The following is a 13,081-nucleotide window of genomic DNA, read 5'->3' on the forward strand; positions in this document are numbered from 1 at the left end:
AGTTCCTCATCCGTCCGCCCGATTTGGGCAGACAGCAATTCGTCTCTGGTGCCAGAAGGTTTGACTACCCTGAAAATGTTGCCAATTATGTCAGTGAAATGAAACCACTCTAACTAGACTGGTATAACTTCTCACGTGGACACTTATTCTAGACTAATATATGGTTTTTGGCTGAGTTTAAGCTGTTTGCAAAGTGACACTACGCACGTTGTGGTTACAACTAACACTTTATACAAATTAAGTTTTCCTAGCAGACAAGCCCTGGGAATACTGTGTGTAGGTTAAGGCAATTACGCCCCGCAAGCGAGGGATTCCTGACCCTTATTTCTTTACGCTGCGTATTGCCACCAAAGCTACTTTACCTTTCCGGTACTCGGAAATACGCGGCGGCGGCAGCGGCGTGGGGTGGCGTGGGGTGGGGAACCCCCGTCACCTCACCGCACCTCACCTCACGGCACCGCGCGGCCGCCTCACGCGCCGCCGCCGCCGCCGCCGCGCCCCCGGCCGTTGGGGGCGGCCGTTGGGGGCGGGCGCCCCGCCCCGCCCCGCGGCGCGCGGCCCCTCCCCCGCCGCCAACGGCCGCGGCGCGCGCCCCCTCCTCCCGGCGGCGGCGGCGGCGGCGGGGATATCCCCGGCCCCTCCCCGGCGGCCGCGGCGGCCCAATGGAGGCGGGGATGCTGTGCGGGCTGCGGGCGGGCTGGGGGCGCCGCCGAGCCGCGGACGCCGCCGCCGGCCCGGGGCCGCGCGCACTCGGCGGCGAGCCGCAGGCAGAGGCGGCGGCGGCGGGCGGCGGCGCCGGGGCCGGGACTCTGGCAGGCGGCGGCGGCGGCTGGGATGAGCCGGGCGGGCGGCTGTGGGGGCAGATAGCGTCCCGCGGGGAGGCGGCCGAGTGGGGCGCGGAGCGGCGGCGGCGGCCGCCGGGCAGCGCCATGGCGGCGCCGCGCGACCCGCTGAGCGGGTACCTGCAGCAGCCGCCGCTCTCCGACCCGGGCTCCAACAGCGAGCGCAGCACCGACTCGCCCGTGCCCGGCTCCGAGGAGGACTCGGCCGGCCCGCCGCGGGCCCCGCACAGCCCCGAGTGGGGCGAGGAGCGATTCCGGGTGGACAGGAAGAAACTGGAGGCCATGCTCCAAGGTGAGGGCGGGCGGCGGCGCCGGGAGCGGGATGTCGTGCCGCCCGGGGGGCTCCGACATGGCGGGACGCAGCCCGGGGGGGGGGGGCGGGGGGCTCCCTGCCTCCTTCCCTGCGGGAGCGGGGGCTTCCCGGGGCTCTTCCTCCTCCGTGCCTCCCCCGAGCTTCGGGAGAGCTGATCGGGGTCGCTGAAACCTCCGCGTTTAGGTGTTTCGAAACTTCGCAGGGAGCAGCCGGGACAAGGGGCGAGGAGGGGGCGATGCTGGGTACAGCGGGCAGCTGGCAGGGTCTCCGCCAGCGGCTGTCCTGCCTTGGCCTCCCCCCTTCTGCTGTTCTCTCTCCTCTTCTTTCTTTCTTTCTTCCTTTTTTTTTTTTTTTTTTCCTCGAGACTACATGTTTTGTCCCGGCGTGTTTTGAATTATCTAACCCTCCATGGGAGTTACGTAGGCAGCGTTTTGGACAAAACGGTGCAGGAGCCGCAGCCGCCGCTTGTGTCCTCCAGGAGCGGCGCGCGGACGGGCGCCGGCCGAGGCGGCTTCTCCGCGGGCTGCTCCGTCCCGGCCGTCCCCGGCTCTTTAGAGGGCCCGTGCAAACGGCGATGGGGCATTGCCAAACCCCGGCGACGGCAGGACGCCGTCGGCCCCGCCGAGGAGGGCTGTGGCGTGTTTGAAGAGTGACCTCGCTGCGCTTGAGCCTGCGCCTTAGCTCCTTAGAGTCAGTTAAACGCGATAATTCGTGTTTTCGTGCAAATCCTCGAAACAAACTGACATATTTTGCTGCTGTTCGTCTGGCGCGTCACGTGGAAGTCGTTTAATTCCCTTAGTTGAAAACTGGCTCTCCTTCACCAGAATGCCTGCCCCTTCCGCAGGTGGGAAGGGTGCGGGAGCTCCCAGGGGGAAGAAGCGGGCGAGCTGGGTCCCCACTGAAAATCTGCGGTGTGACTGGATGACTACAACCATTGGAATTTTTTTAAATGAGATTCTTTCTCCTGGGGGTGGGTTAATCTTTAATCGGTTAATACTTTAGTACTAGCAGAAGAATCCCATTATGTAATGCAGTAAAGAATAAGGAATTCAGAAATATTATAAGAAGAAACAACTAATTATAAAGATGCACTCATCAAAGTGTCTCAAAATTAAAGCGCAGATGGATGTTGAAAAGATGAAGTATTTGTGTGTATGAAATGGTAGTGAAAAAGGTCAAAAGTTACGAAGAGCTGTAAGAAAACAGAATTTTTTTCTCTACCAGTGAAATAAATTTCCATTATCTCATCCCACAGGCCATCCTACTGCTTGAGGTAGTAAGCATGGGAGGGTGGTAAACAAAGCTTGTAAGCAGAATCCAAATAATGTATAGCTGGCTGGTGTCATCCAGAAGTAGTCTCCATCAAAATGTGTGACTTCCTGTTTGCTTGTCTGTTTTCAGAAGAGGTTTTTCTTTGTATATCTGTATAAGAGTATACTAAGAAGTTAATGTTTGATACAGAGTACACTAAGCAAGTGCGAGCAGAATGCTGCGTGAATTTTTGGTGATAGATTGTTTTATACCTGTTCCAGAACACACATGCTTTAGATGGTTTTTGTATTCATTATCCTTTTTGTGAAGAACAGCACATGCTGAACTCAGTAATAAGTGATTTTATGTGAAAAACTTAAACTTTCTGGTTGTTAGTAATTAAAAAAAACAGATTAATTAGGAAACATAAGAGACAAACATAGTAGTCCTTTCTGTCAGAAAACTCTGAACTGTTTGTTAAATAAATACTAACACTTCATTCACTTTCCTCTCAGTACTCAGACAAATTTTTATTATACCTCTTGACTTTCCTTTGTGATAACTTTTACTTTTATCTTTTTTTTTTTTTTAATAGGAGAATACAAAAGCACAGAGTAAGTTGCCCAAGGGGTCACATACAGTATCTCAAAGTGAGACCTGTAAATAGTACCCCAAAACTCAGAGTCAGTTATGTTGCTGATTACAAGCCAAGGCTCTTTTCTTAACCTCTTCCCTCCTTCCCTCCTCCCCCTTGATGGCCAATTTTTGGAAGTATAAGCTTTAACTAGCTCCTAATAGGAAAGGGATAGTGGGGAAGAAGCGCTGTACCATCTTCAGAAAGTTGCTCTTACTTACACTAGACAAGTTGTAGGCCGTGTTCCCTGATGTTGGTGGTTCCACATCCTCCCCTGGGAAGGTCTTGGAACAGGTGGAAATACCATTGGGGTAGGGAAGTGCCTCTTTATTCTAAGTGGTGATGATCAGGTCTCTAATTTCCAGAAATAAGCAGGCAACATTTTGCCTTTTTTTTTAATCTGAGCTGGAGTAGATACAGCTTTGTAATCATATTAGATGCTTAAAGGTGGTTCTTTTGCTGCTTTTACCATCTCCTGGAGAATGTGTTTATGCTTGTAAAACTTATTTTTTTTAAATAATGTAAAAACTCCCAGCCTCTTCATTTCAAGTGTTCACCGTAACTTTCTTATGGGAAAGTGAGAATACAATATCTTTAATTCAGTTGTCTTTAAAGCCAAGTTTTAAACAGCATCTGTTGAAGAAACCTTTTCAAGAAATGTTCTCATTCTTGCTTGCAGAACCCTTATTTTTCTGTTAGTCAACATCTGTTGTTTGCTTTACTGATGATGAAATGTAAGAAGCAGTCAGAAGTTGAAGAAGCTTAGAGTTAGGTTTTATGCTTCTGTTACATATCATATTTTGTGATTGCTTTGAATCCTGTATACACTTCTGCCATAATTATTTTTCATCTTTTCTGCAGTTGATGTTTTGTGGATCCTTTCTTGAGGGACAGTGCTGATTTCGGCAAGACTCATCTGGTCACAGCAGGCTATTTGCATGGGTTTATGGGTGGAGTAGGGACTTGGGTACCTTAATTTAAGAAACAAAATTCACAAATTTTCTGTAAGTGCTGTAGCAAGAAATTACGGTGCTCTCTTTTCAAAAACGATCGATGTGGCTAGTTTATTTCCAATAGCTGCTGAAGCAGAAGCCAGATCTGTACTGAGGTATCAGAGCATATTGAACAAGCAGCACCCTCAAACCTATCATTCTTTTTTATCACATTGAAATAATTATTTTGATATTTTTATTCTTGGTGTTTGATTCTGACTAGCCTCAAGATAAGTCTATTAAATGAAAGATGGAGGGAGCTTGTCAAAGAGCTTTACTTCCTCTGTTTAAAATTCCAGAAAATGCAGATGTTCTAGTGAAAGCTTTAAACTGAAAAGTAAATTTTTGTGTAGTGTCAAACTATTTTGTATTATCATGTTATTGCTTGATCATAGATGACTGCAGTAATGTTCAGTAAACAAATCTCAGTGTTTATAGCGAGGTATGCAATTTCTGGTGCTGGATGTCTTTATTAGAGTTTATTGGTGAAGAGATCTCCTTAGAATAGAGAAATTTTTTTTTTCAGGAAACAAATAGGAATAAAATGGTTTGGCTGTTGTTCTTAGTAGTGACATATCATTAAAGACAATATTTCATAGTACCCATATTAATTATAGCTGCTGTGCTCTAAGTTGTAGTGAACACTCGGTTGATTTAATAGTAGGGAATGATTTACTTAGTGATTATTTGAGTGTCTGTTAATATAGCAGCTGAGTATTATTACAAAAATGAAAAACATTAAACTTACAAAAGCTATCCAAAAGGTATAATCTAAAAATTAATGCTGCAGCCATCAATAAACTTAGACAGGTTTGCCATACAGCTTAAAAAAAAAAAATTTCTTTTGCATGGTGTGTCTTAATCTCTTCAGTTTGCTACAGAGTGTTATGCCAGTATTTTTTTTTTCCTTCCTTCCTTTCTTTCTTTTTTAAACCACATTATCTTCTCATATGGGGACTGTCTTGGGTAACCTTTTAGCTTTGGGATCTGGTGACTTTCTACTATGTCTTGTTCTTGGGTCGTCTTGGTTTTTGTGAGTTAATTCACCAATTTTCTTGCTTGTTGATAAACACAAGAAGAAAAGCACTGAACAATGAACTTAGGAAAATTTGAAGAGTAATCAGCTCCACAAACAGTCTTTGTTGAGATCATGCTCGGAAGAAGGTTGTGTTGATACAAAATGCGAGTCTTGGAAAACAGCAGTGTCCTGTGCTGATTTAGTACTGACTGTGATTTGTTCCTTCTCACATTAACTGAAGTAAATCAAAATTTATAGGAATCATGTCACATCTTAATGCAGATAATGTGACTGAATATAGACTTAATTTCTAAGAATAATAAAGGATCACTTATTGTTCAGGCAGCAAGGATTAAGAGTACTAAAATTCAAAATTAATACAAACTGTCAGTACAAGTAGCTCATTTCAGTACATTTGTATAGCTCTCCTTCCATCCGCTCTTAGACTTCAGTGAGTACTCCTTATTTTACTCCCTTGTTTTTGGAGCTCTTTGCCCTGTGGTGGGGAGTTTGAAAAGTCCAAGAAAAAATGCTCAACCATCATACTTTTTTGCCAAATCAAGTCCTAGCTGTTCTGGAGAGAAGTCAGATAAATATTTAAATATCTTTTTCTCTTTTGTAACACTTCATCTTAGTAAAAATTACATATTTACTGTAAAGCTATTTATTGAAAGTGAATTGTTGAAGATTCCTTTGCCCAAAGTTCACCTTGAGCCCATTGCTCAATGCAAAGACGGTATTTATGTAATGCCTAGCTCTGATGCCTGGATGATAACCAATTGCAGATCTGTTAGATGAAACTTTCTGCAATTAGGTAGGGAAAAAGGCTTCTAAGTGTGACAAGCAAATGTATAGCAGGGGGAAAAAATACTTTAAGAAACTGAGCATATCAAAGAGGTTGGGGATGCTCTAGGAAGGCTGCGCCTATGCTGTGACTTTCTTATAAACAGTAGTTTTATTAGAGGCAAGTCACTGAAGATGTGAATTAATAGATTTAGATAAAGTTAGCTGCTTAATAGGCAATCTTAAATAGAAACATCCTGACTCTGGTTTCTATGTGGAGATGGCAAGATGTATATTAATCATCAAAATGCAAAATTTATTTAAGCTGCTAAGCAGGAATTACTGCTTTCCTTCCAGATTTTTTGTTGTGATGGCCACAGAGGTCTGTACAATAAATGTAAAAGCTATAGTATGATTGTTTGAATGAATAGTGTACCTTGCTTGTAACTGAATTTACAGATAGTTAAGGCCATTGATTTATCCTTCTGTTTAAAATCCTCCATGTCACTGTTGGAGCTGTAAGAGGTGTGAACTACGTCTTTTCTTTGACCAGCTTCTTATTAAAATAACTCCTCAAACTCTTATTTTGATACGCTCTAAACACAGTTTCTTTTCTGAAAGGAAGAAAATGTTTTTTCTACTAAATTGTGACATTTCTGTTCTTTTTTATTGGCAATGTATCAGTGTAACCTGGACAAGGACATAGTTGTGGGATAACTGGAACCTTTTTAATAGCATTTACATTTGGTGTTTAACTTGCATGTAGCAGAAAAGAAGTTCTAGTTCTTTGTCAAGCTTTCAAATCCCCAAAGTGCTGAATAGCCTATTTCTACAAAAATAAATATATGAAATGAATTTGTGTGACTTGTAGTTCAAAAATGTTCTTGCATTCCATTGTTAACAATTGTAATAATACCACTTTCTCAAGTTTCAGTATTTTTTAAGTAGTACAACGGACTATCATGGTTTGGCATGAACTGCTAAGTTAAGTATTGCTGGCTTGCACATTCCTGTTGGTTATATTGTAATCTTTACCTCCATTGGAAAATATGTCCTATTTTGAGTACTTATTTCAGGCTCTTGGCTTTATGCCTGTCTAACAATGAAACATGCTCGTTTTCTTCAATTTCAGAGCTTTGTCTTGAAGAACTAATATAAGTTTTGCTTTTGTTTTTTTACAATAATGTCCTTTATTGAGAAGGCTTTGAGTAATTTTCATGTCCTTTGAACATAACGCATAGTACTGAATACATTTGAGTTGGACATCCGATAGCTTATTAATTCTGTGTACTTACTCTGGTTCAAGGACAGTGTATTTGATTTAAGAATTCCTTCTCTGAAACTTTACTAGTCAATCAGTGGTAGGTTTTGGAATGATTTTGAATTAAGCAACTGAAGCATTTCTTAAAACTAACAAAATGTTTCCAAAAGTCAGTATCTGTTCTCTTGTTTATGTTCAAACTTTCAGTTTATTGAGTTAAGATCAGTATGACTGTATTATGTGGGGTAATGTAACTCTTCATGTTTCAGTGACTTTTATAGCTGATTTACGTAAAGCATAAGATTTCTACAGTGATCTCCTGTTTACTGGAATAGAAATATAAATAAAAAAAATTGTTTCCTCTTAAAGGTTCGTTGATGTTGTGAGAGAATATGGTCTTGAAAGGTGGAAATAACAGAAATAGCTTTTTCAATTTTAAAGGTAATAAGTGTATTTGTAATATAAAAGGAGCCTCTGCCTTATCACAGATTTGAACCAAACAAAGCAAAATATGCAAGGAGCGACTCTCTCTATTAATGTGAGATAAGACCCCTTTGCCAGTTCACTGTGTATGTAGATCTATTGAAATAACTGTAATCCTCGTAAAAAACCCAGAGAGTCATAACCTTCATGCTGTTATCTCTAGCTAATAGGAGTCTGAAGAATCAGGGTATTCAACAGGTTCTGTCAAATTTCTACATAATAGTGTAGTTCCTGGATACTAGGAAAACGCTCTTGATGTGTATGCAAGAAGAGGTGGGTGTTACCATTAGGGGGATTCAGTCATGTAGAGAATAGAGAGATAATGTCTGGAATGGGTAAATCATTTGCATAGCAGCATAGCTAGGTTTGATTTTTATGCTGGAAATCTGGTTCTGTGAATAGCGGTTGGTGGGCATGTAGCAATATTGGTCTTTCCTGGCCATTATCCTGGCTGTATAGTTCTAGTGTAACAGAAACCAGGGCATACAAATAAAGAAGGTGCACAAATAAGGAAGTGCCTACAGGACAGCATTATGGGGGAAGCTCTCATACCTTTTCTGGGTGAACGGTTGCTTCTCTGAAGTGCCTGTGCACTAAACAAGTAGGAGGAATGAGAGGTCTGCATGCAGTTGCAGGGCAGTGATCTCATTGGGATCATGGAGATGTGGTGGACTAGCTCCCACGACTGGAGTGCTACAATCGATGGATACGGACCCTTTAGGAAGGACAGGCCAGAAAGGCGAGGAAGAGGAGTTGCCCCTTAAGTGAAAGAGCAGTGGGAATGCATGGCAAAGGCACTTGAGAGCCTATGGGTCAGGATTAGCAGGCAGTTTATTCAGATTATCTGCAATGTGGGTGATATTGTGGGTGTCTGCTACAGATTGCCTGATGAGGAAGAAGTAGATGTGGTCATCTTCAGACAATTGGAAGAAGCCTCATATTTGCAGGCTCTGGTCTTCATGGAGGAGTTTAACCACCCCTTATTTAAGTTGCCTTTGCATTTTTAAGCTGCAGTTTTCTTGAACAGTTAGAAAATCACTGAATATTTTTGTATTTTTATTCTTCTTCTATTTGTTTAATGTGCTTACTGCTGTTCTTCAGACACTTACATTTTACAACTTGTGACAGTGGTTCCTAAATTTAGACTAATCATCAGTGATTCTTGCAAGTCAATGTTTGCCATTTTATAGTGTTACAAAAATTTGTTTTGTTGATGTGTGACAGTTTGGCAGATCAGTTGCTGCCTGCTGGCCTTGTTGGCCCCTGCTTGGGAAATGTCATTTCATGATGAGCAGCCAAGATCAAAATTTTGGGATGGCTGGCCTCTTCTTCCTTATATTCCTTTTTTATTTTTGCTGCTTATATCATCTCTGGTGCTGAGGCTGTCTCCTGTCTTATTTCCTTATTTGTTGTCAATATATAAACATTTAAGGAAATATTTAGGTAGTCCGCCTTAGATATTGGTGTGGCCAGAGCTTTAAATGAGCAATGCTGAGAACAACTGAAAATCCCCAGCAAATTCGTTAGCTTGCACAGACCTGAATGACGTAGTTCCTTGTTTGGTACTGTCTGATGACGTCTTGTGACCTCTCTCCTGCTGTGTGGCTAGACATGCTGTGCGTGCACAAGATGATATATAAATATGTAGTGTAAACCTGTATTGTTGAAGGACTGGACCTCCACTGCTGTGGCAGCAGGCGGTGGCTGCTGCAGGAGCCATTGGCTGTCCCCTGTGGGCACTGTCGAGTCGTTCCCTGTCCCGTGCAAGGAGCGCGTAGGTGATATACCACGGGCCGCAGAGTCCCTCACAAGACTGCGGCCGGACACAAGAGGAGGGGGCCCCTGGGAAGGAGGTTGGGAGGCCGGCAGCCCAGGTGGCCACGTTGGGTCACCACCAGGCTGTGGGAATGCATTGGGCACTGTGGCTCTGCTCCCTTAAAGTGACTCGTAGAGCAAGCCTACAACAGGGCTTTAATTGACTCAGGGTAGCTTTGTGTTTTGTAATTGCCTAAACGTAGATTGAGGCATCGGAGTTCACTTACACAAATGGGATAAACTAATTAGAGGTTCACTGGCCAAGCCGTGGGAGTTGATTGCATGTTGGAATGGTCTCGCTGTTTAAAGTGCTGTAGCTTATGGATTTCGTGCTGTGGTTCATACTGTGTCCTCCCAGTGAGCCTTAAGTTCTTACTGATGTCACATTAGCAGCTTAGGAAAAAAAGACTTCTTAATGCAGCTAAGATTAGGGCAAAGTTGCATTATCTGTATCACTTGGAATCCACTGTGTAAACCACAGAAGCTTGTTGCTCAGCGTACCATTTTTGAAAGTCTCTTCCTAGATGCATCATGTGTGAGTGAGAACAAACGAGAGAACTGGTTAGTTCCTATGGGTTCGTTTCTTCAGGGGTGAAGTGTGGTGTTTTGTGGTTTTGTTTTGCTTTTTTCATAAATATATCACTTGTGATGAGAAAGGTAATACTACACTTTGTACTTAAAGGTATGGGATTTCCAGTCATTCTGACAGTCTCCAAAAAGGCCAGCTGCCAGCAGTTGCTCCTTTGAGTTTGATGACTTGAGATCAATAGTTTTAGAACTGCTGCAGAATAAGGCTACTTCTTTAGTTGTTAATTTTTGTTATGTTATCCAGGTTTTTATTCCCCAGATCCCTTTACAGATCTGTGGGGGGGGGGTTTCCTTTTTTTGGACCCATTTTATTAGGAGCTAAGGGATTTTGGAGCACATTGCAGTCACTTGAGGAGGTCGCTTGCCAGGGCGCATAGCAGAATCTGATCAGTTGAAGATTATTTTGAGGACTTAATTACCATGTGATAAATGATACCTGCATATGTAGTTACGTGTTTTAGCTGTTACTCCACATCTAGAGGTGCAAATGCAGCCTAATAGAAATATTACTGGGCTGGGAGCTGTATCCTCCACTGATCTGCCTTGAGACTCTGATGAAATTGCTTTCCCTTCCACAGTCTATTTTGACTGTTGAGCCTGCTCTCAGAGGTAGAAAGTCAGTCAGGGAAGTGCCAACTACAAAGTGGCCTTGAATGCCATGTCCCAGTGTAAGTTGGATAATTACCTATTGTGTATGTGTTGCTACAAACCTTGTGAAAAATACTTATTATGTAGAAAACTTGATAAATCTGTATGGGAAAGTTTTCTCTCAAATGTTAATTTGAGAAAACAGTGACTCTCCATTCCTCTTATTTGGCTTTTTGCCTGTTGGGAACATGTGTAGATGCAAGTGAAGCATAAGCCTTCCATTTTCCATTTGCTAAACTTCTTTACAGGCCAGGCCTGAGAGGCCTCGTAGAGTCTCACTTCAATTTTCCACTAAAAGGATGTGATATGAATAAGGTCTGTAAGAATTGTTTCGAGGAAAAACAGGCAGTAATCATTGTGTTTATAACATTGTTTTGAGTCCTGCAGTATACAGATATTGAAGAATTTCTTCTTAGTACTATTGCTTTTATGAGTGCTTTTTTTCTCCACTGCTGCAAATAGGCTTTTCTGTTCCCCCTCCCCTCCTCCCTTAATGTTTTATTTAAGAAACTATGGGATAACCATTATAGAAGGTCTTTCAGTCATACTCTAAAACTTTTTGCTTGCAAGGATAAGTTAATTCTATTTATAACAGTTAGAATGCTACAGCATGTTTCTGTTCTAGATGCTGGAATATAATGCAGCTTTTGGAGGTGAATATGTTAAAAATAAATGCAATAAAAAATACCAAATGAGGAAAAATTAAAGTTCTTATTTCAGATCATTCAGGTGAAATAAGTATGTAATTTGGATAGGGTTAAAAAAAACAACAACAACAACAAACCAATGTTACCATTTCTGACTCCTTTGGTAGGAAGGATCTGTAAAAACTAGATCAGTTGCCCTTATTAGCAATGAGATGACAAGCAAACAAAACCAATATGCCACTTGTTACTTGAGGAACAGATCAGATCACAGGCCTTATCTGGTTAAACTTCATTCTTGGAAAGGTATTATCCTATATTTCCTTGTGAGGGAAACTTGAAACATTTTTATAATGCAGTTCAGCTAAATGGTTCATAACAGAGCAGCTCTGGAAATCAGCAGTACATCTCTCCTGAAAGAAACAGTGTTATTTGATAATTGGACTTAGAAGGATAAATAATACTAGTGATTTATTGTAGTTTAAAAAAAAATCACATGTATACATGTAATTCATTTTGAAGGGACTGAAAGAAATTTTTTTTGATGTAATATATACATATGCACACAAAAAAACCCTGTTCTTCCATCTATTTGTACTCTTAGTATTTTTCTGTATAAAGTTTTAAGACTTAAGTGTATCAGTATTCTAAAGTTTCATGGTGAGGTTATCAGATATTCAAAAGTTTTAAATGTATTTTTACTACCTTTCCTTTTTGGTTATAAAAGAAACTTTATTTTGCTCTATTCTAACAGGTGATGATACTCTTATCCATTATAAGCAAAGTCTGTTTTTTTGGAATCTGTACGGCCATTCTGGATTAAACTAACCTTTAAATTTGCCTTTTCCCCGTTGCCAATAACTTTGTGTGAATGGAGGGCTTTGATTATATCTATTTTTATTGGCTCCGTTCTGTTTAGAGTGTGCCTGCAATAAATTTATGGCAGTTAAATATATGAGACTGGTAACTTAAGACTAAGCATCCTGAGAAATGTTAAAAATGAAACCCTTAATTCCAAAATAAATATTAGGTCAATTAAGCGGTGCATTGAAGCATTTTTATGTTATGCAAAGCTTTAGCAGGTTGAGATGTATTTTGAAGATATACCCCCTGACCGTTATGGTAAGATAATTGAATTGCTTGAGGGAATATAAACTGAGATTCTGTGAACTGTTTGCAATATAATTCCACCACAAGCTTCGTTATAAGGTAGTTCTTGTACAGAACGTTACACTGCACTACAAAAACCGTGATGAGTGAAAAGTTAATCGCTTAATGAAAATCTTTGTTTAAAACCAAATCTGTGTATTTGTACATGTAAGTAGCTTCATCCTCCATTCTGCTACCCTGAGCTACTGACAGCTGTGGTGATTTTTTTTTGGGGGGGGGGGGGGAGGGGGTAATGTAAGTGATTTCCCCCTCAATGTATAGTGCATCCATGGATGAGGAGTGCTATAGAATGGTGAAATATTAAATTGCATTGAGTGGCTTTTGTTTATATGCAGTTAGAGCTGTTAAAATAGCACTGCGTTTAAAGAGCCTGGCTATGGAATACACTTTAAAAATACTGTCTTATATAGTGGAAAAGAATCTCAGTGCTTTTTTTTTTATTAAAACAAGTAAGTGCCATTTTTCTTTAGAAAATTTACTTCTGGAGCGTGCATAAAATAGGGGATAAGAAAGAATTGGTTTTTTAATCAATTCCGTGTGCAGAAACAGTGAATAAATTGGATCAGATCTTTAGTACTGTATAAGCAGTTCTTTTTTGAAATATGAACATATCTTGCAGAATTTTCTTTTCTCCCTTTG

At 41.6% G+C, this 13,081-nt stretch overlaps 1 protein-coding gene across 1 annotated transcript in view; it reads left to right on the forward strand.

Annotated features, from left to right (window-relative positions):
• Positions 1-674: 674 nt before the first annotated feature.
• The window catches only part of LOC136996234 (AT-rich interactive domain-containing protein 1B-like), a gene marked incomplete at its 3' end in the record, with an annotated part of 33,539 nt that continues 21,132 nt past the window's right edge, over positions 675-13,081 (forward strand). The window contains exon 1 of the mRNA XM_067317159.1: positions 675-1,134. Coding sequence (XP_067173260.1) covers positions 675-1,134 — 460 coding nt within the window. The remainder of the gene's footprint in view (positions 1,135-13,081) is intronic.

The sequence above is a fragment of the Apteryx mantelli genome, unplaced genomic scaffold (assembly GCF_036417845.1).
Source record: "Apteryx mantelli isolate bAptMan1 unplaced genomic scaffold, bAptMan1.hap1 HAP1_SCAFFOLD_274, whole genome shotgun sequence".
NCBI classification, from domain to species: domain Eukaryota; kingdom Metazoa; phylum Chordata; class Aves; order Apterygiformes; family Apterygidae; genus Apteryx; species Apteryx mantelli.